This window comes from Punica granatum, chromosome 1 (genome assembly GCF_007655135.1).
Source record: "Punica granatum isolate Tunisia-2019 chromosome 1, ASM765513v2, whole genome shotgun sequence".
Lineage (NCBI taxonomy): Eukaryota > Viridiplantae > Streptophyta > Magnoliopsida > Myrtales > Lythraceae > Punica > Punica granatum.
This window is the reverse complement of record NC_045127.1, coordinates 7,050,934-7,076,679: the sequence shown is the minus strand read 5'-3', so window position 1 is coordinate 7,076,679 and position 25,746 is coordinate 7,050,934. Positions and strand designations below refer to the sequence as shown.

The 25,746-nt window shown below is 41.2% G+C and overlaps 6 protein-coding genes across 7 annotated transcripts; 1 reads left to right on the top strand and 5 right to left on the bottom strand.

The window, feature by feature from the left end:
• The first annotated feature begins 526 nt into the window (after window positions 1-526).
• On the top strand, window positions 527-3,513 carry LOC116198511 (putative HVA22-like protein g). Its single transcript, XM_031528711.1, has 7 exons — window positions 527-805; window positions 1,550-1,591; window positions 1,685-1,783; window positions 1,866-1,922; window positions 2,023-2,086; window positions 2,173-2,382; window positions 2,651-3,513. Exons 2-7 carry the CDS (start codon window positions 1,560-1,562, stop codon window positions 3,080-3,082), a joined length of 894 nt encoding a protein of 297 aa, XP_031384571.1. The 5' UTR covers window positions 527-805; window positions 1,550-1,559; the 3' UTR covers window positions 3,083-3,513.
• Window positions 3,514-4,112: 599 nt separating this feature from the next.
• Window positions 4,113-6,674, bottom strand: LOC116208753 (WEB family protein At1g75720). The gene is made up of 2 exons (XM_031542307.1): window positions 6,392-6,674; window positions 4,113-5,092 (listed from the first exon to the last, which is right to left on the bottom strand). Exons 1-2 carry the CDS (start codon window positions 6,557-6,559, stop codon window positions 4,460-4,462), a joined length of 801 nt encoding a protein of 266 aa, XP_031398167.1. The 5' UTR covers window positions 6,560-6,674; the 3' UTR covers window positions 4,113-4,459.
• Window positions 6,675-7,944: 1,270 nt separating this feature from the next.
• LOC116208738 lies at window positions 7,945-13,860 on the bottom strand. 2 transcript variants are annotated; one of them, XM_031542291.1, is made up of 13 exons: window positions 12,642-13,860; window positions 12,211-12,401; window positions 11,865-11,922; window positions 11,127-11,242; window positions 10,827-11,031; window positions 10,466-10,733; window positions 10,318-10,384; window positions 10,168-10,228; window positions 9,977-10,040; window positions 9,615-9,705; window positions 9,153-9,476; window positions 8,895-9,071; window positions 7,945-8,789 (listed from the first exon to the last, which is right to left on the bottom strand). In XM_031542291.1, the coding sequence occupies exons 1-13, from the start codon at window positions 12,706-12,708 to the stop codon at window positions 8,403-8,405; spliced, it is 2,076 nt and encodes a 691-aa protein (XP_031398151.1). In that variant the 5' UTR covers window positions 12,709-13,860; the 3' UTR covers window positions 7,945-8,402. The 2 variants fall into 2 exon arrangements, with proteins under 2 accessions (XP_031398151.1, XP_031398159.1); XM_031542299.1 differs by having other exon boundaries at window positions 10,324-10,384.
• A 2,982-nt stretch (window positions 13,861-16,842) lies between these two features.
• LOC116192885 (gibberellin-regulated protein 11-like) lies at window positions 16,843-18,036 on the bottom strand. The gene is made up of 3 exons (XM_031521576.1): window positions 17,480-18,036; window positions 17,302-17,380; window positions 16,843-17,179 (listed from the first exon to the last, which is right to left on the bottom strand). Exons 1-3 carry the CDS (start codon window positions 17,642-17,644, stop codon window positions 16,998-17,000), a joined length of 426 nt encoding a protein of 141 aa, XP_031377436.1. The 5' UTR covers window positions 17,645-18,036; the 3' UTR covers window positions 16,843-16,997.
• Window positions 18,037-19,098: 1,062 nt separating this feature from the next.
• On the bottom strand, window positions 19,099-20,032 carry LOC116192886 (gibberellin-regulated protein 1-like). Its single transcript, XM_031521577.1, has 3 exons — window positions 19,811-20,032; window positions 19,605-19,650; window positions 19,099-19,503 (listed from the first exon to the last, which is right to left on the bottom strand). The coding sequence occupies exons 1-3, from the start codon at window positions 19,898-19,900 to the stop codon at window positions 19,322-19,324; spliced, it is 318 nt and encodes a 105-aa protein (XP_031377437.1). The 5' UTR covers window positions 19,901-20,032; the 3' UTR covers window positions 19,099-19,321.
• A 2,212-nt stretch (window positions 20,033-22,244) lies between these two features.
• Window positions 22,245-23,552, bottom strand: LOC116196196 (snakin-2-like). Its single transcript, XM_031525803.1, has 3 exons — window positions 23,190-23,552; window positions 22,949-22,994; window positions 22,245-22,844 (listed from the first exon to the last, which is right to left on the bottom strand). Exons 1-3 carry the CDS (start codon window positions 23,271-23,273, stop codon window positions 22,663-22,665), a joined length of 312 nt encoding a protein of 103 aa, XP_031381663.1. The 5' UTR covers window positions 23,274-23,552; the 3' UTR covers window positions 22,245-22,662.
• Window positions 23,553-25,746: the final 2,194 nt, after the last annotated feature.

The following is a 25,746-nucleotide window of genomic DNA, read 5'->3' as shown; positions in this document are numbered from 1 at the left end:
AATCGCATGATTGATAGGCAAGAGTCGTGTACCACTATACTAATCCACGAAAAACCTCATTCGTTTTAGAAGCGATTGTTACTACCAACCGGTGATTAGAACCCACCAGAAGCCCACTTTACGAAAGTGACCCTACCTTATTAGCTGTTAAGCCATCAAACTCACTGTAACTGCAGGGGTATTAAAGTAAACACAGGGTCTGGAGGTCGCACCCTCTTCTTATGGTGAATTGACGACGGGGACTTTTCAATTCTTATTGGGTCGAGAGCCGGCCGATGCTCTCCGGTAATAGTCAGCTATCCACATAGATTGCTCAGGTCACCCGTACGGAGACTTTCGAACACTACTTCAGGTAATATCAACCGTCTGATGAGATGACGATTCGCTAATCGTACGGCCAGTGTCACAGGACGCACGATCGTATGTGAAGTATTTATGCACCGGAACTCCCCACTCCCACCGGAGGAGCGCTTTCGGGCCCACGCAAGCAAATCCAGAGCCCATTTTATTCATGCCTCTCTCCCCCTCTCTCCCCCTCTCTCTCTCTCTCTGTCTCTTGCTTGAACGATAGTAGATAGATTTCAAAACTCTCACTCTCTCTCTCTCTCTCTCTCTCTCTCTCGGTCACCGCCGACACAGCGTAACGGTTCGCCGTGGCCTTTCAACGGTGCCGATTCGTGCTAGCTGGCGGCGGTTCTGACCTTTTCACGCCATTGTCGAACTGAAGCTCTGCTCTCATTGCCGTCCATTTCTGGTCCTCTGTCTTCTTTCTTGCTTCCTCTGGTTTTAGATTAAGCATTTGAAGGTATTGGCAGATTTCTGGGTTGCTTTCCCTTTCCGGACCATTGTCCAGTTGAATGCCTTTGTTTCTGTTCAATTTGCTTGCTATGTTGGTGCACGGCTCCGCATTTCAACGCAGAGTCTGATGCCGAGTTTGTCGATTTTTGTTGTGGATTCGGTTTTCCGATTTGATTTCTGAGCTAAGCAGATTGTTGAAGTCAACTGCTGGTTGATTGCTCACGAGTTGCTTTATCGGAAACTTTGCATTTTCGCCCTAACCCAGACGTTTCGTCTCCATTGAGACAGATCTTTTTTATCATGTCTCTTTTGATGTCTGGCATTTGCATTTAATCGTCGAATGTTCCTTGTGCTTCTGTTTCGATTCGAAGGAAGCTAGGGAACAAGTACCGTTGTGGCGTTTCCTTGTCATTTGTGGAGTTTTTGGGGTACCAAAACGGGAAGCGGTTCTAATCATATTGCTAGAAAAATAACTGACCCTGCTGCTGAGGAAATTTTGATTGGTGGCAGAAGTGGAATACTTTCACGGAAGTTGTTTGATGAGTGTATAATACCGCAACTGGCTGACCTGAGAGAAGCTGGCCACTGGCACCGGTTTAGATATTGGAATTTGTAGTGTGAATGATAATCTTGAAACTATTCGTCCTCAGTTTCATTCTGAGTCTGTGGCCTTTGAAGTTAAGGTCTTCTTCAGAATCGTGATTCATCATATTTGCATTGCATCTAACTGGAGCAATTTTTGCCATTGTAGGAGTACAAAGATGCTCGGATCCTTTCTTACGAGAGGACTTGTGTACGTCATCAAACATTCTAACTTCCTCATTACAGTCAATTTTTTGGTTACCAGATTTAGTGTTTGAACGCCTTTTTTATTTTTTCCTCTCAGGTTGGTTTTTGGCTATGCTTATCCGGCGTATGAGTGCTACAAGACTGTGGAGAAGAATAAACCGGAGATTGAGCAACTCCTCTTTTGGTGCCAGTATTGGTATGTTGTGCACGTCATACTGTTTATGCCTTGTCCACCTATGCAACATATGATATATTCTCACAGTACCATTAAATGGCAGGATTTTGGTCGCTGTCCTGACAGTCTGTGAGAGAGTTGGAGATGCTTTCATTTCATGGTAGGCCATTTGAGTTTTGTATGTGAGCTGCGATAGAATCGCTTCTGCGTTGTCGTCCATTGCCCTGTTCTTATCCTGTTCTATCTTTTCTACTTTGAAGGGTTCCCATGTACAGTGAGGCGAAGTTGGCATTCTTTATATACCTCTGGTATCCTAAAACAAAGGTATGTAGTGAGAAAAGAATCTGAAATATTGAAATAATTGGTTCTGCATTGACATGGGTGCCTTACACTTTGCTGTCCTATTACAGGGCACAACGTATGTGTACGATTCGTTCTTTAAACCATATGTTGCAAAGCACGAGAATGAAATTGATCGTAACTTGTTGGAGCTGAGAACTCGGGCTGGAGATATGGCAGTTTTGTACTGGCAAAGAGCTGCCAGCTATGGTCAGACAAGGATTTTTGAGATTGTGCAGTTTGTTGCTGCACAATCAACGCCTAGACCTCGCCCGGCTCAGGTACTCGTCTGCTTCCATGTTATGTTTTCGTTGCATAGGCATCACATCAGAATAGCTGTGCATGCAGTATCTATTGGGAGCTGTTAGTAATTTATAGTGGTGTCTTTTCGCTTGAGAAAGCCATAGGCCCGACTGTTACAAAAAGTTTTTCCTCCGTTGGCTGATGCTCCAGTCCACACTAATGATGCGTGATTGAATTCGATAATATATCATGCTATGATTCTAACTCTTTAACTCTTTTTCACGTATTCCTCATATTCAATTGCAGCCTCAGCAACAAGCCCCCGGGGCTGGTCAGGCACCTGCTGGATTAAATCGCCAACCTTCGCGAAAAGTTCAAGTAGAGAATGAGGAGCCACCATCGCCCACGTCGAGTATATCATCGAGCCAAGACCAAAAGGAAGTAACAGAAGTTGCGGGCCCCTCAAATGTGCCCAAGCCAGCACCTTCGAAGCCTGTGTCTTCAGCGCCAGCTCCAGTCCCTCCAAAGTTGGCCGCTTCAATGGAAACCTCGGCCCAGTCTGCACCTGCTGAGGCAGAACCTGCAAAGACCGAAGCTGTGCCGCCTGCTGAAGATGAGAATCCCGATCCACCTCCGAAAGAGACATTCATGGAGGATACCCTCCGTCGAACTCGGGGCAGATTGAGGAAGGCACGGTCAGTTCCGACCCGTAAAGAAACAGAGTCGACGGGGTCCTGATTCAAGCATCCAGAAAGTAGGGTGTAGGTGTAAGGGGCACGAGAATGGAAGAAGTTGGAGTTTGAACTACTGGTGGTTGTAAATTTGACGTGCGTTAGCTTTCATTCTTTTATGTGGCTTTATTATTTTCGGGGACGGGTCAGCAGATAAAGGGAGTGAGACGTGAACTCCATCTTCGGCCATGTTTTGTCTACGTAACAACTATGCAATTAGAAGTGGGTTATACCTAACTGTCGCTTCTCGCTTTCCGGTAACGTCTTATCCGTTTATGAGGCGGTAGATCATCCCGATAGAGATGCTGTGCTTGGATTTGGAAAACAAGCAGGTCGGATATCCGACGGTATATTTGCTGCCCTTTCCTTCTCCTGGAACGTTGAATTCATGAAGTTTTTTTTTTTTTTATATGTAATCTCACATGCACCGTTGTGTCATTGTCAATTGAGCCATTTACTAATTTATCATTCTAACTAACACGATAGAGTATAGACCACTGAGATTGGCTGCATAAGCGTATGGAGATTTTGGTCGAATGCCTTTCCGAATTAATTAATATGGCTTTGTTGAAAAGCTTATTGTGCCCCACATGACACCTTCATCAGCGGGACTAGAGATTATGGAAACAATGTTCCATGGACTGGACCGTCCATGAGGTCCTGACACCGTTGGATACGGTTCTCGTTCAGCAGGATGTTGTGACCCTGTCGAATGATTCCGGTGTTCCCTTGGATGGTCCGGTGTAAGAATTTCCAACAGATCTATATGTATAAAATCTCTTTCAATGCCTTTATCAGGTAGACTCGTCTTACCTTGGCCACCTCCATTGCCGTTGCCTAGGGAGGTGGTCAAGGTGGAAATCGATTTGATTATCAAACAAATGTGACTCGTATAGAATTATGATGGAACTCGTTTCGATGATCATTTCGGTTCAAAATTCTTTCTTTTTCCCCCCTTTCTAACATTCTCATTTTGGTTTCGGACTCTCGATCGGTCCATGTATCGTATGACAGCATAAAGCATATATACAAGCTAGAAAATGAAAACACATAATTGGAATCATATGACAGTCCTCTCCAGTTGTTTACCACAAAAGTTACTAAAGGGAAACAGAAAGGGAAAATGTAATACATGAAACTAGAAATGCTTCTTATGTTTATTATGACTTTTGACATTATGATTGCGTCGCTGTAAATCAAACTACTGAAGATAAAATCATGCCAAATCCCAAAAAAACAAAAGAAAAAGATTTGGTGAGGATCAATGGCGATTATTTTCTTAATTTCTCTTATTTCTTCAATTTTTTTTTTCCGGGAGCTCAGCTCATTGTCTACGTATGATTAATTATTACTGTATGATTGAGTTCTGTGAGGTTTAATTATCTTAGTTACGGACCCGAGGTGATGATGAGAACTGATGATGAACCTCAGGGTAATTCTTCTTGCTCTTCGAGAAGATGCCGCCGATGAGAGGGATCAGAGGCTTCTTCTTATTCGCCGGCTTCTTCAGCGACGGGTGTCTCTGCAACACAGTGTCTCGCTCGGGGACGAGAACCTGGGCCATGGAGGGAGGGTTCGCAAAGGTAACGTACCGTTTCTTCTGGAACTCAACCTTATCGCCGCCGCTGCTGCCATCATTGCCGGTACTGCAGGATGATCCGGTCTGGGCTTTGAGTACTTCGAATTTATTGGTCGGGTGGTGATCTTCAATGAACTTGACATGTTCGGTGCCGTCGGACTCTTCGTCTTCCTCGGTCACGGGATGTTTCTGCAGGGAGGACAAGGAGGATGACGACGAGGAGAAGTCGGGGTTGGTCTTGAGCTGCTGAAGCTCTTGCTTTGTACGCTCAAGCTCTTCCTTGAGGGAGGAGAGGCGGCTCTCCATTAGAAGGCCTTCTGCTCTGGCCTTTTGGAGGCTCTGCTTGGTCTCCTCCAGCTCCACCGTTATATCTCCGGCCTCCCCGGCCCCGGTACCACCACGGTGCCCATTACCATAGGGGCCAACTCCATTGTGAACCTACAGAGTTATGTTTTAGAAAGACATAATATTGGCAGATGCATCTATGTTTGTTTTACGTACATTCCGTTTGCCATATTTTGTATTTATACTGTAATTTCACACTAGAAATGAGTCAGATATAATTAGCGGATAGTAATAAACGCAACTTATTTTCTTAGGACGTAGATAAATAAAATATATACTAAATAAGTTCTGGTCCATCAGATATTCAATGATTGAGATCCATTTGATTTGATTAGAGACGTTTAGTTAATGAATTATAATATATCGGTCGATAAACTAAATTTAGTATCGGTCATACCCTTTCTATATACAGGGACGGCGACACATGGAGCCGTTTGATCGGGAAACAACGTTCATATAGCGCTTTCGTACAACAGAACAAAATAATCATAGTAAAAGTGCTAAAGTACTTCTTTATCTCTCTCTCTCTTCCTTTTTCTTTTCTTTCTATCCCAGGATTTTCAACCTTCGCCTCAATCCCTAAGACTACGTGAACTCTCGATGGTGCACAGAACGAGTAATTACTTTAAAAACGTTTCAGTGACTCCAAGAAGTTTTAAATCCAGAATCGGGTGAATACTTGAACTCCTCTTTAATCACTAAATCAAATTCTTTGGAGATCTTCTTCTCATTATTCTTTCTTTCTTTTTTTTTTTACTCTTTGTAGCCCGCTATGTGCATTCCTTAACGTGGTAGCGCGACTCATGTGGCTTTTGTCTAATTGAAGCCCATCCATTAGACACTAAACCGATTCTCCTCTCTAATATTTTTATGTATGTGTGTGTGTGTGTAGAAGGTGCCCTTTATTTCATCAAATTTGAAAAAGAAAAAGGAAGGCAGGCCAGAGCAGTTTTTCTTCTCGGTGGCAGCCATTGATTCTCTACCTCTACCTGAAGCGAACGAATGAATATACATCGAGTGGTCCATATGAGGGTTATGCTGTTGCTGTTGCTACATATCTTGATCACTTTTTAGCTAATAGTACCAACAATTTGATCCCTCCAGTCCAGAGACTTCTTACGGATCGATATCGGACATCGACAATGATTAGCCAAGAAACAAAAAAATAAAAATGAAAATGAAACAGAACATGGCACATGCTTAGTCATGCATTAGTCCGTCGACTTTAAAAGATTAATTCATGGAGAGGTAACCAAAAACGTACTAGTGATATATGGTTCAGCCACCAAGTTATTATGACGTTTTTGATTCGACAGCGTGAGGTGACAGTTTGAGAGAATATAGAATTAAGAGGATGGATTAATATAATTCAGACAGACAGACAGGACTCACGTCTTTGTCTTTGGGGCTGCGGGTGTAGACCTCGCTGGCCAGGACTCTCTCCCCGAACAAGGAGACGGCCTCCCGGACGGAGCGGAAAGGGGCTCGAGTGTCGATCTCCGCCCTCTTGATCCACAGAGCTCCGCCCTCGCTGGTGTCAACTGATGATGATGACTCCATCGTCGTTGAATTGACTTGGGGTTGAGAGAGAAGGGGAGGGGGGGAGGGGGATTAAAGAAGGGAACAAACAAGTGCTTTTCTGTTTGAGTTGATGGATGAAAGGGACAGGGCAGAGGAAGAGGTTGGTTATAGGTTAGGAGTGATATTTAGTCTTGACAGAGAGAGAGAGAGAGAGAAAATATCACAAGTACAGTAAGGTAGAGAGAGACAGCAGCTTCTTTACTTGGCGTCCACTTCACTGCATATTTGGTTCTCTTCTCTGTTTGTGTTTTTGCAGTCCTGTGTTTCTGTTTCTGTTCCTATGTTCTGTTGTGTTCTGATTATTAAGAGAACGAAAGGGGTGTCCATGAAGCTGGTGAAAGGTTGATTAGTAACTCATTTATATACACAATCACAAGTCTCTCTTGCCAATATGAGTTAGTTCAAGTGATTCGGCGCTTATTTATTAAGTAAGATAAGATCTCGAGTTCGAGTCTAATGAATGAAGAAAATCCACACTGGAAGAGTTTTACCCTTTTAACGGACTGACCGTATTCGAACTGAATTAATCGGGTCTATTGGGCTTCTTAATATCAGCGTGCACACTCAAAAAGCACGAGCCCTTCTCTCTTTCTAATATGCGTACAAATATCCCTGCATGTAAGATTGTATAAAGGGGGAATTGAAATTAGAGAGGGAGAGAGAGAGCCAACCAACCAGTGACCCCTCCACCTTGGGCTTTCCGGTGAGTTGTGGCCTTAATTACTCCCTTTTCTATTTTCTATTATACATCTAATGGCCCAATTAGTACGGTGGAATCAAAAGAGAATAAACCAAAGCATGCCTGCATCAACTACGTATGTACAATAATAATTTCATTCCATTCCATTTCCTTTTAAGGCACATACCGAAACGGGCCACAGGTGCGCACGTCAACCATTTTGCTAGCACGGTCTAGCTTTTTATCCAATTAATGGGCTTTTCAACCCAAGAACAACACTACTGGTATCGACCCATCAATCATTCCTCCCAACTCCCAAGTCTTGTGATGTAAGATAAAAACTCTTTTATCGTCTCGGAATTGACTGCTCGAAACTGGCAAAACAAAACCGACGTGCAACCATGAAACAAATTGCTTCCTCTTGTCTTGAGATGAGGAGGCTCCACCTTCCAATACGTGCATGCATATGGCGAAACTGCACCGAGCAGTGAAGCCAGCCATAACGAAAGCAATGTGTTGGGTCCTGCCTGTTTACTTTGTCCTCTGGCAGCAAATTGGCCAAAACCTCCTGCTTGCTAAATATGGTTTTAATGTCTTTTATCTGGGGAATCTGTCAGGAGCCAAAAAGAGACGTAAAAGACGGAACAGAAATTTGTCCACTGCTGGGGAGGGAATAGCTGCAGACTGGGGAAAACTGTGAGCTGCATTAATGCTCTGACTCAGATCATATGGCCACAACTGAAGCCTCCCTATGTAGGAGGGAATATCTTACAGTTTCAAAGAGATTTTGGTCAGTTTCATGGCCCTTTCTTTCACTTTCTCAAACATATTTCCCACCCAATAACTATAACCAAAACTTCACAGAGATCAACCCAACTCTTATGTATTTCTTACTATGCTGTCACGGTTCCATCGCGTCCCACAGATGCTGCTAATGCAGCCTCTGAAGTCTCAACTTCAGTTATCTTTCTCGAGCCAAGGTTGAACTAAAGTGGGCCAGTATTTACTGTCACGTTTGAACTGAACTTGACTGCCCGTCAACTTTAATATTTTCCCGTCCCCACTAGCTACCCTTGGAGGCGCTCATTACACAGCAGCTGCAAGGACAATGCACCTCCCCCGTGGAACCTTGGCACAGCTTCTTCATGAGCGGAATGGGGAAGGTTGTCTGGTCTTTTGACAAATTGTAGGTGGATATGGAGATCTCAGAGAGAGAAGTTGCTGCTGATGATGGTACTGTTGAGACAACAGTTGGGAGTGCTTTGGGCCAAGTACTTCAATTGAGGAAAGTGGAGGAGGAGGAATTATTGCAGTAAATGGAACCGTCGCAGGGGACTCTACACTTCCGTTTTGCCATGTTGGGAACTGTGCGACAGCCTTCAAGTTTCCCGTGGGCTTCGATTGAGTCGATGCTATTGGGCTAGTCCAAAGCATCTGTTGGTTTTGCAGCTCCTTTGAGAGAACCACTGGACCTCGGTAAATAAGGGATCGGCCCGAATTTGCGAGATATGAAGGTAGCTGCAGTTGGACCTGTGATCAATTCACAACAAAGATATATAATTGTCCTGCAGCCATGTTTTAAACTCCATTAATGGGGGGAAATGGCAAACAAGTGATCAACTTATGAAGCCAAACCTGCCGGGAAGTTGTCACTCCTGAAAGCTGGTCAGAGTAGGAAGGTGAGTAGTAAGTTTTTGATGTCGAGAGGGGCAGAGACATATGTTGCTGTTGGTTGATTGAGTGAAAGTATGGAACATTGGTCTTCTGATTTAGACCGCTGACTGAAGTGGAGAGAGACAAGAAATCGAAGCCCTGCAGAAGGTAATAACAACAGATAAGGCTAGAGGAAGCCAAGACGGAAACCTTAAGTACTGCTATACTGTTACTTCATACCTCATTCCCTGAGGAGCTCGACTTTGGTCCTTGATTGTGTCGGTTCTGCTGAATAATGGCATTTCTAGTTTCATATTTGTATCTCTGTGAATCAGAGACTAGCGTGCTAGCAAAGGCTTGACTTAAACCATTTTTCAAAACGTTAAAGTTGGACCCTACAGCATTTACTCGTTGCTCTGTTTGTTCATGCCGTCTTCCAGGGTCAGGCTGAAGCGGCCGGTTCTCGTTGCTCTCGGGCATTTGTAGAGAATGTATTAGATGACTTATGAAGACATGTCTCACACATTTCTTCCGTGATATCTTATAGAACTTACTCTTTGGGACCTGCAGAACATCCAATGTGGGCACAATCAGGCTCTTAATGAGAAATATATCAGAGAGGAGGATCGAATGCCTCTGATCAATTCTCTTAAATCGGGGACAAATAGTATACGGTCAAAAAATCGGCATATCATCTCTTACCTTATCAACCGGATTCCCACTTTCTATTGGTTGGGGTTTTTTGGAACAGGCTGCACCATGGAGCCATGCCGGAATCTTGCTTGTCGGTAACCTAATTTATTGAAAAAAGAGGGAGCTTATCCAGTCCCGGGCCGGAACCGGTTCAGTCGAACATAGTGACTGCAAAATTAACATAGTCGACAGGAGCAAAGTGCAGTTCGACTATGTTACATTTGTAGTCGACTATGTTCAACTGGACCGGTTCCGTCCCGGGACTGGATAAATTTACAAAAAAAAGAATAAACGTGTGGATTAAAAAAAAAACAAAAAACCAATGGTAGGAACACCTAAATCAAACTAAAACAAGGTTGAAGAATACTTACTCTGATGGACTACGAACATCCTGTGAGAGGGAGCCAGATAACAGGCCTGGCCACAACACTGGACCTTTATACATTAAAGAACCAAATAAGACCAAAGTTAAAAAAAAATCGTTTTTTTTTTTTGGGGAGGGGGGGAGGGGGGATAAGTAAAAATTGGCAAGTTATGGTAAATAAGATGAAAAAAATTCTACCATTATTCTGGCTGTCCTCACTCTTGTGGTGTAGGCCCAGCTGATTTCCAATAACTGCCACCTGAAACGTAACGCATATTTTCAGATATACTATTCAGAGGTCCCACAGAGATAGACATGCATTATAAGATGTTTCAAAGTTTTGCTCACCGTTACCTCTTTATCTTCTTGCTTTGTTGAAGGAAGTGATCTGTCCATTTCTTCAGGTTTTTTCAAGCTGACAGCAAGAAAATACTGGGATTATAACCACATCGCCATTAGCATCTTATGTAGCATCTCCAGATATATTTCTACTCACTGAGCATCGAGGCCAAGCTCTGCTGCAAGCCCAAAATTGCCAGAGGCATGCAGCACTTCATTGCTCTTCTCACTCCGAGATTGTGAAGTTGTTGTTTGCAGATCAATTTCTGCCCTCGTATCCGTGTCCTTGCTGGACAATTTGCAATCTAACAACTCCGGCTGTTGATGAGTTACCAGTCCATCGGGAGGGCAGGTTCTTGCAGTTTCTTCTGATGATCTTTCTTCATTATATGAAGCGACTGATGGTTTAAGCTCTTCTTCCTTTGCTGAAAATTTGATGTTTAAATACTTAACTTCTTGAACACAATAAGTTTGCATAAGTTAATGATGATTATATTTATGGGGAAAGTTCCGACAACCTCCGCTGGCAGAATTAGTCGATGGCTCAGTTCCTCCAGGGACAGTCGGAGTGTCAGCTGGGGAAGACTCATCATCTCGTCTGCTGCAACAGCAAGAGTCACGGTCGTTTAAGAACATCCCAGCTAAAGCATACAATGTCTCCACAACTTCTTCCTCATCTTTCGTGATAGGGCCAGTAAAGCCTGACCCTGACTTCCCTTGTTTCTACAAAAAGAAAGTCCAAGTGTCACCATCAATAGACCCACCCTCAATATTCTCAATCAAAGGCCAAAAATCCAAAACCAGAGACTCGAGCTCACTTTAGTCTTCTTAGCACCATCCTTTTTGGGAGATCCCCTTGCACTCATCGAATGCTTCTGCTTCTTCGAGTTGGGAATAGGAGGAGAAAGAGATTCCCGACTTCGCTTCTTCATGGCTGTAAAATGCCAGAGTGAGCTGTCTGTACAGTGAGCCCCCAAAAATTTCACCCCCCCAGCAGTTCATGTAGTTTTCTTCTTTTGCAAACATTTCTCTCTTCCTATTCAAAGCGCTTTTTTTGGCCACAGGGAAAGCAAAAGTATCTTTTCTAAAAGTCGAGTTCAGACAAAAAGGAGGCAGAGCCTCAAAGAAAAGGCCCATCATTCGAAAGAATGAATTGCACCATGAGACCTTGCACGAACTGAAATGTTATCTTATTGTTGGTTAATAATGATTAATCATTTTATTAAAGAGAAAACACACAGAATCTTGCGTCCATGAAAAGAAAGAAAAAGCGAAAAAAGATCTCAATTTTGCTTCGGTCCCAATCCACCCCATCAACTGGAAAGCCAAAACAAAAATGGGGAAACTTCAGTTATCAAAAAAACAAAGAAGAAAAAAAAAGGGGAAACTTCTGAGAAGATCCTCCTCTGACGCCCCCACTAAGCAGTTTCCAACACTGCATACCTCCAAGCATGTCCAGACCCACCAACCGCATTATAGCCAAACCCAGGAATAACTAGGGAGAGGAACACAGTTCGGAGAAATCAAAGCCAACACTTTTCGACCATGTGAAGTACCTGACCGGAGTTTCCGGGGGACCGAAGCCTGCTCGACCAAGTTACGATCTTCCAGAAACTACACCAAGAATAGATCCATGAGAAGAAATAAAGGGGAAGACAATAAAAAAGTAAGATAACAAGAGACGAATCAATGACTTGTCGTCCTAAAAGAATTAGTGTCACAACCGACCGAAGCAACAGTGGGACAACAGTCGCAGTACAGGGCGGACCCAGAGGAGGCCCCAAACTCCACTCATTAATGACGCGAAAACGAAAATTTCGCTCATCCAATTCTTCCTGGTCAATGTGAAAACCTGATTTTGGCAACAAATACAAGCTTCTATGGATCGATTGCATTGCTTACCATTCTGGGAAGCTTAAATCTCTTTCGGCCAACAACCGCACGGGGCTCTTCCTCTCTATCGGACGCCTCAACCGGCTCCATTGATTTCTGCCCGTCAGGGAAGCTCGAACTGGCTCTGCCCACCAAACTCAGCTTCTGGAACCTCTCCTTCCTCGTCTTCTCCGAAGCTAAAACGTCTCCTTCCGAAAGTTCTGAGAACACACAAGAACCAAAACAACAGCGTGAGACTATATGAGCTCGCATTATCGCGAGAGCTCTTTACACAAGGAGCCGAAGGAGGAATTAAGAATGTTGAGATGACGACAAAGGAACAAACAATTGAACCTCTGTTTCTTTGTGCAGAGAAGAAAGGTCGACTGTTTGGACCGGACAATCAGAGGGCAGATTTTTTTTTTTATTTTTCTCAAACAAAAATAAATCAGTAAATTTACCTGGGGAGGAGAAGTTAGGAGATCGCTTGTTGAAGTGTCGCCTCCTCACGTCTCGAGCCTTGTCCATTTCTGGGGAGCTGTGATAATAAGGACAGAGCTAATGACATCTGCTCTGCCGGATGATTCTGATAGTGGCTTTGATGGCCCAGAATCAATCAAGCTTGGAACCCTAATCCGAGCTCTGTCTCGGACAGCAGCACTGAAGGTTGTTAGCCCCCTGAATCACAGACCAACGAGGCAAGAAGCAGAGACCCGGAAATTCTGTGTGGGAGTTGAGGAGAGAAAATGGTAAACAGGGTGGGAAGTTTCTCGCTTCAGGAGAGCAGAGAGGGGATCAGAATAAGTTGGCGGATATCTCTGCGGTTTCTTCTCCGAGAATATGAGAGCTGAGCTTAAGGAGAGTGAAAGATGGGGGGGGGGGGGGGGGGGTGGAGAGAGAGAGAGAGAGAACTGAGGAGAGAGATGACCACTGAGATATAATAGAGTGAAAAAGAGCACAAGGAAAGAGCAAATTCATTCCTCGTGTTCAGAGAATCAGGTTCTTCTTGAAATAAAGCAAGAGAGAGAGAGAGAGAGAGAGAGAGAGAGAGAGACAGAGACAGAGACAGAGAGACAGAGTAGAGAGAGAATGAGATAAAAAGCACGGACGGAAGGGAGGAGAGTGAGAGAGTGATTCTGCAATTTCTTCAATATCCAACCGTGAAAAATCCTCGAAAAGGCAAAAAAGACCAGAAGATCTCAATCCGTCTCTTCCAGAAGTTGAAATGTAGGAGGAGCAGAGCAGGCAGAGTAGTGGGGGAGAAACAGAGTCCGCTTAAAGCACGCAATCCTCTTCAGAACCAACCATGCATTATCCCTCTGATTATCCCCTCGCGATTATGAAAAGAAAGATAATCCACCCGATCGAACCCCAAATGGGCGATATACTCTGCATTTTCACACACATTCGAGCGCATCTTCCTCCTCCTCAGATTCCCACTAAGAAAAAGCCCCGCAATGAGCAGGAAAAACCCATTCAAGATTCCTCGAAAACAGAGCAGCCGGCTACCGACTAGCTACCCATTCAAGATTCCCCGGAGGAGCAGAGGTAGCAAAGCAATCAACAGAGAAATCCCACTTTTCCTCATCCCTCAACAAGTCTCCATAAAGACGGAAAAAACGAAGCTCTCTCTCTCTCTCTCTCTCTCTCTCTCTCTCTCTCTCTCTATCTCAGTCTTTCTCTCACTCGTCTCCTCTGCCCATAAATCCTTCTTCAATGCTTTCCACTTCCTCGTGCCCCACTACTCAATCGACGGTCGCCAAGCCTCGATCCCCTCTCGGCCGTCGGATTGGAGAGGGGAGAGCACCGGGGGAATTCCTACGTGTCGGCCACGTCGGACGGATCTTTTACCTACGGGCGCCGAATCGACGGCTAGAACTAGCCGCGGGCCCACCGTTCACTTCTGTTAGAGAGGACGGTTAACTTTAACGCTCTTCATCCCTCTCTCAGGAATAAAAGCATAACCGAACTTTAATCCTGCCATGTTATCAACGGCTGTCATTGCAAGACCCCCTCGATCACCGCCACGTGGCGGGAAGGACTGTCATGAGCACTTTCCACCGCTTCTGGTGGGGAATATACCAAAGCCCCACGCTCCACGGTGGGAACGTGTAATTCACGTGACAATGAGGCGGCTCCGATGGGGGAGGTGCTTCGCACGCGCTGAGCGGGTGTAGTCTGCGGTCCTCCCGGGTTGGGGCCCTGGAGTGGGTTTCCGTTTTCCACGGGGGTAGAAGCGAGTGAGACCGAGAGGAGTTCTATACAAATGTACGGATCACATCGGCGATTAATCGGCGGGGCTGATGACGATTAAATTGATATAGGGGAGATGGAAGAGCAAGGGAGAAATTGAATTCCCTCCACAGCGGCGTGGGCCTCGTCACGTAGAGTGCGTGACCTTTTCTCGTCTTTTCAATATCAGGTGCTTTTTGTCAACCTCCAACTGATTTAAAAGTATCTCGGAAAAGAAACATAAGCACGAGTCGGGCCAACGGTCGATAAGTTGCGTCTTATATGGATCGACTTTATCTACGGTACAAAGATTTAGGGCGAACTGGAAGTATCTCATTGTGAGGACCATCAATTATCGAGGGGTATGTCTAATGTCTTCCCTTTTTTTCGATAAACTAAGAGTACCATACCATGTAGTCTCACCAGAAACTATTTTGGAGGGATTTATTCATTTTCTTACCATCTAATTTGATGGCTCACCAATTTTAGCCCATCAATAAATTCTTTTTACATTTTAGTAGTCCTTTCACATTTTAATGTAGGCATGTTCTGGTCCTTACTTAACGCCTATCTATGGAATTAGTTTCAATCGATTTTTTTTCCCATTAAATTTCCCTCGCCCGACCAATTATTAGTGAAACAAGGAACATCCAAATCTCGAAAAGATGATGGTATATAAGGAGTGGATACTTACGTGTATAGTTGTTCCACCTCTTTTTCACGCGGACCTCCTTCCAGCACACGTGCATGGCGGTTAGAATGCCAGGCGTGCTAGGCGCATTCCCAAAATAGTAAGGTGGCGAAACCACCAGCCGTCCTCACCGATCTAGTGCGTAGTGCCTCGCTCTCTAAAGCTCGACGGATGCCTTGACCCGAAAGCCAAGACTAAATGTGGTAGCCGAGGGATAGGTGATATGGTGACCCTAAAAGGTCAATAGGGTTTCTTTGGAATGCGGTTTAGTGTATGGAAGGTAAAGAGTGTGGTGAATTTAGATACGTAAGATGCGAGTACGATAAAGATAAAGATAGGAAAAATAATATGCGTAGTTGTTTTATGTGCGGAATGGGAGAATTACAATAAAGAAACTCGACTTATATAAGCTAAGCATGAGTGTCGCCCAAGACAACAAAAACCGGGAAATAAACGACTAACCTAGGTAATTAGCTAACCCTAGGACTATGTGAGAAATAATTCACGTAATCGGAAAATGTTATTGATCTAAATAGAGCAGCGAAATATAAATAAAATGGAAATCCACCTACAGGTGAATATCCTACGAAACAAGCTCCAAGAAGTCGTCCACGTAGGTCCATAACCTCTTTCCTTTGCTGCCATGTATATTCTCCGCCCAATGTGGCATCTTCTAGTCAACCAAAATGGAATAATCTTTCTCCATTTATCTGATTATGCAATCTTCTATTTCCTCCGCGGGATCATTCGCATGTAAGAAAAATGAAAGCCACCAAATATGGACGAAATATGGCTTTAGCCTGGAAATAATCCACAGGCGCCACCCGCAATGCCAATCCTCATGCGATTGTCCAAAACAGGTGTTACCGTGGTTTTGGGTCGGGTTTCATCAATAATTCGATCATGAGCTGCGTCCATGGAGTCTCGCGGGTTTTATTTGATCCATGACACGTCAAGGTCCAACTCATCACGAAGTGCCAAAAATGAGTGTAAACAATAATAAAAGAGAAAATTTTAAATGATTCTACCTTATAAAAACATAATAATCAATAAAACGTTTAGTTTCTATCGTTAATAACTTTTATGCTAATTATGCGAGTGATTAATATTTATTCCCTTATTTCTTATAATGTAATCAGTGTTTTCTCACTTGACGTGACAATATAAGATTACCAAAAAATTATCATAATTAGGGAGTCCTCAGTTTTAAATTAGTACTATGAGTTGGATAAGTACAGTCTGATGATAGTGGCAGGCAAGCTCATGTCATGCTCTAATCAAGGATTGAAGAGGGAATCAAGCAATGGCCATCGCCTTATAACAGGAAAACTTCACTAAGCCAGTTTATGTCATCGCTTAACATTCCCTCTTATGGTGCATTGTAGGCGTCCTATGGAAGTAGTTGGCTAATTTATGAGAGAAATTGAACCAAAAAAAACTATGAGAGAATCAGACCATCCATCTACAAGAGTTGTCTTTCGGAGGTGTAGCCCGATCCTGAATCCTTGGCTTAAATTACTAGCATGAAGATTTTGAGCGATCAAATCCGAACCAAGCTAGCTAGGTTTGGGTCAAGAATAATAGTATGGATAGCGTTAGGAAGCATACTTAAACCTAAATGGCTAAACCGGCTATGGTAAGATTTCAAAGATGCGCTTGACGTATACTATTCGTGTAGTTGAAATCAAGAAATGTGGAGAACCGAAGAACTTACCTAGTACTTACCTACCAGATAATCGTATTTCGAATTGGGATCATATCATAAATGCAGATGTATAATGATACTTCGTACACGAGTGTGTGTATATGCATACTATTTGGTGTAATTTATGCACGCCATGACCAATAAACTCTCATCGCCCATATGATAAAACCGTACAGTCTGCAGCCTTGCCTAGGGGCATTTGTGGCGGCCACCATGGGTGGTCATATTGGCATAGCAAGGGCAGACATCATAGTTCCCTGAAGTTCCAGGAGGAACGCAATCACAGCGCTCACAGCACGTCCCACATGCCCTCTTGCAGAGATGAGGTCGTGACGATAGCCTGCACCGAGCTGAGCATGCCGCATCACAGTCTGTTCATAAGAACCAGACACATCATACATACACAATATCATGAGACATGTATAGCAGAATTTCATGCTACTGGCAGACCAGCATTGAGATTTCGGCGTGATTCATAATACTGCAAAAGTACCTATCTTGGGAGGAGGTGGACTCGGCGCGTTGTCCTTGACGGAATTCAACTCGATCACCGGGCAAGAATTACTTCCCAGCTGCTCATCGTGACAAGAAACATTTTTCTTCATTGCGAGGAATGGATCAAAATTAAACCAAGTGAAATGAAAGAATTAACACGATCATATCTGGTTTACCATATGGTCACCTTGGGCAGGACCGATGGCGAGGAGTGATAAGAGAACCAAGGCCAGTGCACAACCTTTGAAGAATACCATTCTCAATTTGCCAGAGGAACAATTGTCCGAGGTTGTATCTGATGATCTGTTGCAGGTGAAAAGAGGAGAATGTGTGTTCTTCATTATATAGAGGTGTCTACGGAGAGGGGGGGTGGGGTTAGGTGGATGATTAAATTGTCTTCTTTTCCCGATGAGTTAGAAAACCAGAGAAGGGAAGAGGAAGGACATGAGAAGAGGACGCGACATTTCCCCATGCTTAGTGTTTAAGCAGAAGGCAACTCTTAATCCTATACCACATATTCTCATCACAAAAACATTGGTGTTCAATCAATCCAGAGGAGTCGAATCATGTGCGAGGAGCCGATTGAAGAGCCGGAAAATTGCATCTGTGAAACCAAATGATTAAACATGCTATAGAACTCAAACCGGTTGGTCCATTTAGGAGCTCACTCACATCACATGTTGTCGGCCTTAATCAGCCCACGGAGCTACTTCCATGGCCCAGCAAGAAAGATGAACGTTGCTTGCAGTCCTCTGCTGGCAAATTTCCTTTCCTTACACGGTAAAAACTGAAAATCATGATTGCAAGGAAGTGGAAGTAGGGCCTGATATATAATGAAAGGAGGTTTAGTTTAAGGGTTAATACTGTGAAGGGAGTCCGTTCGGATATTTCTCCCTCTATTGTATGAGCAGATTCTCCTCCGAATTCTTCTTTCACCTAACTCCATTTCCCTTGTGAATAGATAGGCAATTAGCAAACTTTATCTTTTCCTATTCTCAGTAAGTGTATATGTGCTGATGTAAACCTGCAGTTGAATGCAACGTGAGAGTATTTTTCTCCCAAACTGTGTCTCTCATCTTCTATTAATACAGCATAGAGATTAAAATGCCGCACGGATACCGCATGGACTATTAGAATGTGAACGGCAATGACCAAATGAACGAACTTGTCTAGTCCAAGTAACCCGCACAAATCCATTTTTCTTCGCGTCATCTAAAGCCACCGGGGATAGTAATTGGTAAATATTGATCGGGATTGGTGGCGTTCGTGTCCAATATAGGTTCATCCATGAACACATAAGCCTATATACATCATGAGACTTCCCCTTTGGGATCTAAAATGGGCTTTATTACTCCACGAATATTTGGGCCTTTGTTAACTTGGAAAATGGGAGGGTTCTGATTTTCTCCATGTTTGGGCCTAAAGTGATAATTCCTCCTTCTAGTCAAGTTAAGCTCCGCTCAAGTTTCAACTCGACTCTTTTTTCGACATATGTTAAATCGATTTTGAATTTATATTAGGTAAAAGTTCGCTCACATGGAGAGAAAGAGGGTGCAATGCACGTCTCATCCGTCAATCAAGAAATTACAGGTTCAATTCTCGTTGTGAAATTATTGATGCTCTTTCATTAACTATTAAGATTTTTATTTTATCATATTAAGGCAATGAACTTCTCTTATAATTGAAAAATTAGCTCATATGAAACCTAGTTGGCCAACCCTTTGTGGATAATTAGTAGAATTTTTAATATTTTTATTGGAGAAGAGAGAGGGGGGATTTGGCAAAAGGCAAAAGCTAAGAAAGGACAAAAGACAGGACACTCCATTTGAGAAAATTTATACATCATACATAAGCACGCTGCTTCATGAAACCATATATGGACATCCTACTTGCTAAGTACATCCGATCAGGAAATCGGGTGCCCAAACGTTTACGTTGCTTTTTTTTTATTATTATTATTAAGAGACAGAAAAATATATATAGAAAGGTTGAGAGGTCGCAATGGATCGATAATATTTTCAAGGGCACTTGCGCCGGCCGCCGTGGGTGGTGAGGCTAGCATAGCAGGGGCAGGCATCGTAGTTGCCGGAAGTCCCCGGCGGTACGCAGCTGCAGCGAGAGCAGCATGTCCCGCATGCCCTCTTGCACAGCCTCGGCCTCGATGATAACTGGCACCTAGCAGTACACGCCCCTCCGCAATCTGTCGATATTAATAATAATGACATTAATACCACGAAATTTCTCCTGAGGAATCAGAAGTTTAATTATATGTAGGCATATAACAATAGATTTTACATATACCTATTTTTTGAGGTGGGGAGCTTCCCCTAGCATACCCCTCGGTGGCCTGCACATAATTCATAAAATCAATCGAAGCTAAGAGATAAATATAGGCCGAAGGTTTTCGTGTGCATGATTTACGTATGTGTGAGAAGAAGTAAAATATCTGCTAGCTAGTGAGTGATCACATATACAGTACGATCAGCACTGGAAGAATTTGATTTTACCTTACGATCATCGGCTTCAACGAGCTGCTGGACGAGTAGGACGGAAACGACTAGCAGGAAACAGGCAACAGAAGTCTTGGAGATGGCCATGACTATGGAGAAATTGGTGAACAAGTACGAGGTAATGCCAGTTATATCTTAAGCTTGCTAAGTACAGATTTCAGTGCATAAACCTGAGAGACGGTAGCTCCTATTTATAGCGATCAATAGAGAGATCGAGAGAGAGAAGTGAGGGACATAGTACGTACGCGGCTGGCAATGCATTATTATAACGTGGGACATGGACACAGTAATTAGATATTTTTTTTATGTTTGATTTGACTTTTATGTGATTGTTAACCAAAAAACAAACAAAAAAAGAAGAAGAAGAAAGATTCTCTGAAGTAGTTCATCTTCATCCCTAAAAACGGAACAGATTATTTAAACTTTAAGACCTTCAGAGAGTTCATCTTTTCTTTCTTAAAGATGCTCGAGTTGGGACCAACGACCTTGATGACAAGAAAAATGTCGGCCAAACACTAAAATAATTAAAGTTTTAATATTGATTATTTTCGTAGATGATAAAGAAGACCTATAAATACAATATAAAAAAAACTAATAAAGGGATTTTTAAGTAATTTATCCCAATTAGTTTTTCAAAATATGTGTAAGTTACTCAAAAATGAAGTCAAAATTTTGATTCAGTGGGGTAAAAATATGAATTAACATGAATAATGCATAAATAATGCTTTCGGTAAGGACAAAATATCAATTTCATATTCTTATTATTGAGCAAAACTTAGAATAATTATTTTTTGGGCAAAAATTGAAAATTTCAAATTTCCAGTGAGCAATTGCCCCCGAGTCCATGTGGCCCCATCCTGAATTTCCTCAAAAGACGTGTAGTTTACTTTAAAATTAAATTAATTTACTATATTTTTAAGTAATTTACTTATATGCATGATACATTTATTTTTAAAATGATTGCACCTTAAACCTTTTTATAATAAAATAGTCATTTAGTTTCATTACGAGAACTAAACATGAAATTTTTAAATTACCAAATTAAGGCATTTGCCATTGAACTTCACCTCTTTCTTGTAAATATTGATTTTTAAACGCCCATTCAAATGCCATTTGTATGATATTTGAAAGTCTAACGTGTTCTGATCAATTTTAGATCAAATCGGGTCGGTTCACTAAGGAGTGCTCTTCGAATAAGAAGCCTTCCAGCATATCTTTGATATGACTTGTATGCGCTCAATCACAATTAAAAGAAAACAAGGAATATCTATAGTAGAAGGTTACCCATGCATGCCGACTAATTACTATAGCTAGCTTGCACAATTTTAGGTATCACTCAATTGCATCGCTATCTGAGTGAATGTGAACCAATAACCACTTGATTGCGATAAAATCACCGACCGAAAAAAAATCAACATAATAACTTCATTCCTGGTTAAAAAATATCTCTGTTATCAGAGTTCTGCCTCAATTTCCATTGCTCCGATTATCACCTTGTATCTGTTGACTGTCTATACAAGTAAACCTAACAATTATATATATTCCCTGTCCTCCGGGTCCACATGGTCACCATCAAACCGGATCCATTTATATGTAATCGGTGTGAAGTGTTCTATATATGTTAATTATTTCATGGGAAAATTTGGAGCCCTATAAATTAGAAATATCATGTGAAAAATACGACAGAATTATTCTCGAAAATTTCAGGACGGTTGTTTCCAATAAGTTCTGATAGAAGTCTATTGCTCGTGGTTCATGATTGTATTCGGAGGGAATATTTTACACGCATACGCTGTATCGTTTATCCTCTCCTTCGGTTAAATTCCTCTTTGTTATACTATTGAAGAATAGGGCTAATGCAGTTACGAACGTTTTCATGTTAAAATTCCTCTTAAATTTTATTATTGAAGAAGAGGGATAATACAGTTATGCACGTAGTTATGCACGTTCTCATGTTAAGAGATTGCAAATTCAATATTCGCAATGGATCATCTGTATGCTTTTTTTTAATTATTAAAAATTACACTATTTAATGTGAAAAATGCATTTTGGAGGCATTCGAATTTCGATTCTTAATAATCGAGCTCTTTTCGACCATAAATATCCATTTTTAGTGGAGGCAATGTATTTTCCCATACGTCGGTGTAAGATATATATTTTCTTTTCTTTTCTTTTCTTTTCTTTTGTGGTTAAGAGTAGCATTTTACTGAAATGTTAAGCTGGCTTAACACGTATACAAAGACAATTTACTGAAGCAGACTCTGATATTACAATTTGGAATTATTCCAACTGTGATAATAGTAGTTTGAAAGCAACCTTTAGCATCAATTTTAGAATCGCTTGAGCCGGAAAAATCAATCTGATGGCATCTTTACATAAGAGAATATATAAAGAGCTACAATGGGAAGTTAAAAATATAAATAAAATAAGGTCGCTGTAAAATTGATAATATTGAATAAATCACGTGTACTAACCCGAAATTGATTCATATATGTACATCTTATGCAGATACATTTATACGCACTTACATGCCATAGACACAGCCTTACTACTCCATTAAGTAAAAGGAAACAGTCCTAATTTCTTTTCTTTTTTTTGGGGTACAAATAGCTTTATTTAGTTTACTTCATTACTTTTCACATGGGAGGATTTCTACCGGTAAAAGGGAATTCCTATTTCACAATTACATTATAATTTTTTACAAGAAGGAATTTTCTTATATTATCCACCACCTCTCTATTTCGTTACATAATATGTACTACACTGATTTACCAAAAAAAAAACTATATATATGTACCACACTGATCAAGACATGCATATACAGGAGAGCAGTCTACTACAAAGAGTTCCTAAGGGCATTTGAGACGGCCGCCGTGAGTGGTCATCGTGGCATAGCAACGACAAACATCGCGGTTACCAGATGTGCCTGGAGGCACGCAGTTGCACCGGGCGCAGCAGGTTCCACAGGCTCTATGGCAAAGATTCTGCCTCGAAGCTAACCGGCACCTAGCAGCGCAAGCCGCTTTGCAGTCTGATGCGCAACAAATTATGTAGCTTTGTTTATCAAGCTGAAAATCTGAAGCAATACATTGGAACATATATTTCCTGAAAATAAACAAGAATAGACTCACATACCTATCTTCTGTTCAGAAACGTCGCTCTTCGCTTCCGCGGTTCGATCCTTCATCGACCATGCATCAAATGAAAAATAAGTGGACACGACAAGCACATTGAATTTATGGAGAGAAGTTCAACTTAAATTTATAATTTTGCTGCATACATATATTGTTAATGGACTCTCAATATTAAAATGTTTAACATAAAAAAACAAATACAATCGAAATTACGTAAAGGAACTATGATTTTCGATTATTACCATCTGATCATCGGCTTCGACTGATGCAAGTTGATGGAGAAGCAAGAGGCAAAGTACAAACGAAGCAACTACAACCTTCGACATGGCGATGTCTTGGTTCTAACTTGCTAAACCGTTTCGTTGCTTAGTATAACAGCTTCAGATCTCTACTTTGATCGATTATATCTCGTGCATAAAAGAGAGTGGAGTCCCTGCTATTTATAGGACTACATTTTTAAACATCTAGAGATGGATTTTTTTTTTCCTCGTATCGTAATAAATAAAATTCTCAATGTTAACTTACAAGAAGGACACGTAAGTTGGCGTAGTAGATAAATAAAAGAAGGATAAATATAGGGATGCAAAACTTCTCAGAGAGAGCGGTTCCATATCGTTCCTTTTCTCATAATAATTCTCAAATATAATTTATACGTAGCCATACATACATACATATATATATATATATATATATCTATTCTGCTTAATTATATCATGACTCGTTAATTTCTCATTCACATTGAAAGTGGAAAAATACTTGCAATTTTAATAATTATTTTTTATGCTCTCAAATACACAGCTAATCATTTTTCCCTAGAATATAATAAGAAAAGAGAAGGGAAAGATACTAAGATAGAGATGGACCAAGTGTGGAAAGAGGAGATCGCCTCAACACAGTGTGGCTGCATGCGAGCATGAGACGTTTCCTCTCTAGTCCTACACGTAGAATCCACCCGTAGAGAAAACAAAAGACTGGATTGAGAAAAAAGATAATTTTTTTCAAATTCGATTATCATTACTTAGATTTATTTTATCATTTCTTATATATCGTAAAACGGTCTACCAGTGTTTTTTTAATTTAAAAAAAAAAGAGAGAAGAAGAAATTCCATCAATATTGGCTAGTTTAGGTAGCTTTGCAATCCTTTCTCAAACAAGATCTCATGTTTGAATTATATGAATGGAGAAGAAACTCAAAAGTCAAAATTGAAAGAGTTAGGCCCTGTTTGGTTTTAAGATGTTATTTTAAAATCATTATTCTAATTTAATTCTATCCACTACAAAACAAAATAACTCATATAAAGTCAAAGAGTGGGTCCTATTTATACCACTTTTTCCACAATAAAATAATTAATTCATACAAAGTCAAATGATGGACCTTATTTATACTACTATTTTTCAAAATCAAAATCTGATTTTAAAATCCTACTATGAAATCAAACGTAGTCTTACTTTTTTTAATAGACGATTCTAAACTCATTTCTAAAATAATCGAGATTCATTAAATCCTTTTTTTTTGTTATTAAAAATAAGGGGTTTAACTAATGGGCAGTCACATTATCCCAAGGCTCTGGAAGTCAACCGAGCTACTATCACAGGGCACAGCTCCTACCAAAGCGCTATAATGGTGATTAGTAGGAGGCAACTTACTTAAAACTCCTCCGAGTTCGCATACACACCTTTACAGCCTTTTCTGACTACGCACGCTAGGCAGTAAAAACGAAGGAAATTATTGATGACGCGGCAATAGCTAAGTCTGCTAAGGAAATTAAAGGCTTCTTATGATGTTTGGGAATAAAACATGTGATATCGTGTAATGGTACACACATACTCTTATGTTAATTAAGAGCTTTTAAATTTGATATATTTTGATATATATACGCACGCGCAACAATGATGTTCATCTTCACCAGAAAAAATTTCAAAAAAAAAAAAAGAATCTTCACCAGAAAAGCATAAATTTAGATATGTATGTAATAATCATCAGCTATCTTTTCTGGCCTGTAGCATCGGACATATTATGGGCTGAGGTGGTGGAGTCAACAAAACTAGGACTAATCCAGGCTTAACTAGAGAGTCAACTCTAGATATCATCATATATAATTAAAATACTTCTTTCTTCTTCTTGTGCTTTCCCTTTCTTATTCCTTTTAATTTCCCAACTATAGCTGCCAGCCCACCATCCATTTTAGACGCGAGGCTAGATGACACCGTCCATCCAACCATAAAAGACAACCGTGTCACAGAAACTTTGCCAAGACAAGTGATTAGATTGAACCGTATTGTAAGGGGCATGTCCTCGTCCTATTTACTGACTAATATCGTCTAGGCATTAACCTTGTCCTAATCGCAAGATATTTTTAATGAATTTTGACAACTCTTGCATTAATTGCATATAAATTTCATTGGAAACTCAATTCATTTATGCTAATTCATATTCTCATGATCATTCATGAATTTATAATTAGGAGTGCAGAATCTCTAATTATTAAGAAGGAAAAAAAAAAGTAAAGTAAAACTAAAGATGGGCTCACATAACCATTTGTTGTTTAAGAAAAGCCTCGTGTATATATTATAGCACATCATTCTAATAAAACCTTTTTTTTTCTTTTTCTATAAAAGAGATCATATTGTCAAGTATAATAAAATAAAAATGCCAGTTACTATACTGAAAAAAATTTAATTAATAGATGAGTGCGTATATCGCTAGACTTTTTTTTTTTTTTCATCATGGCAAATAATGATTGTGTGGAGGCTTCGGTTTTCGTTCGGGAGTTGGTAATATATGATAAGGTCGATGAA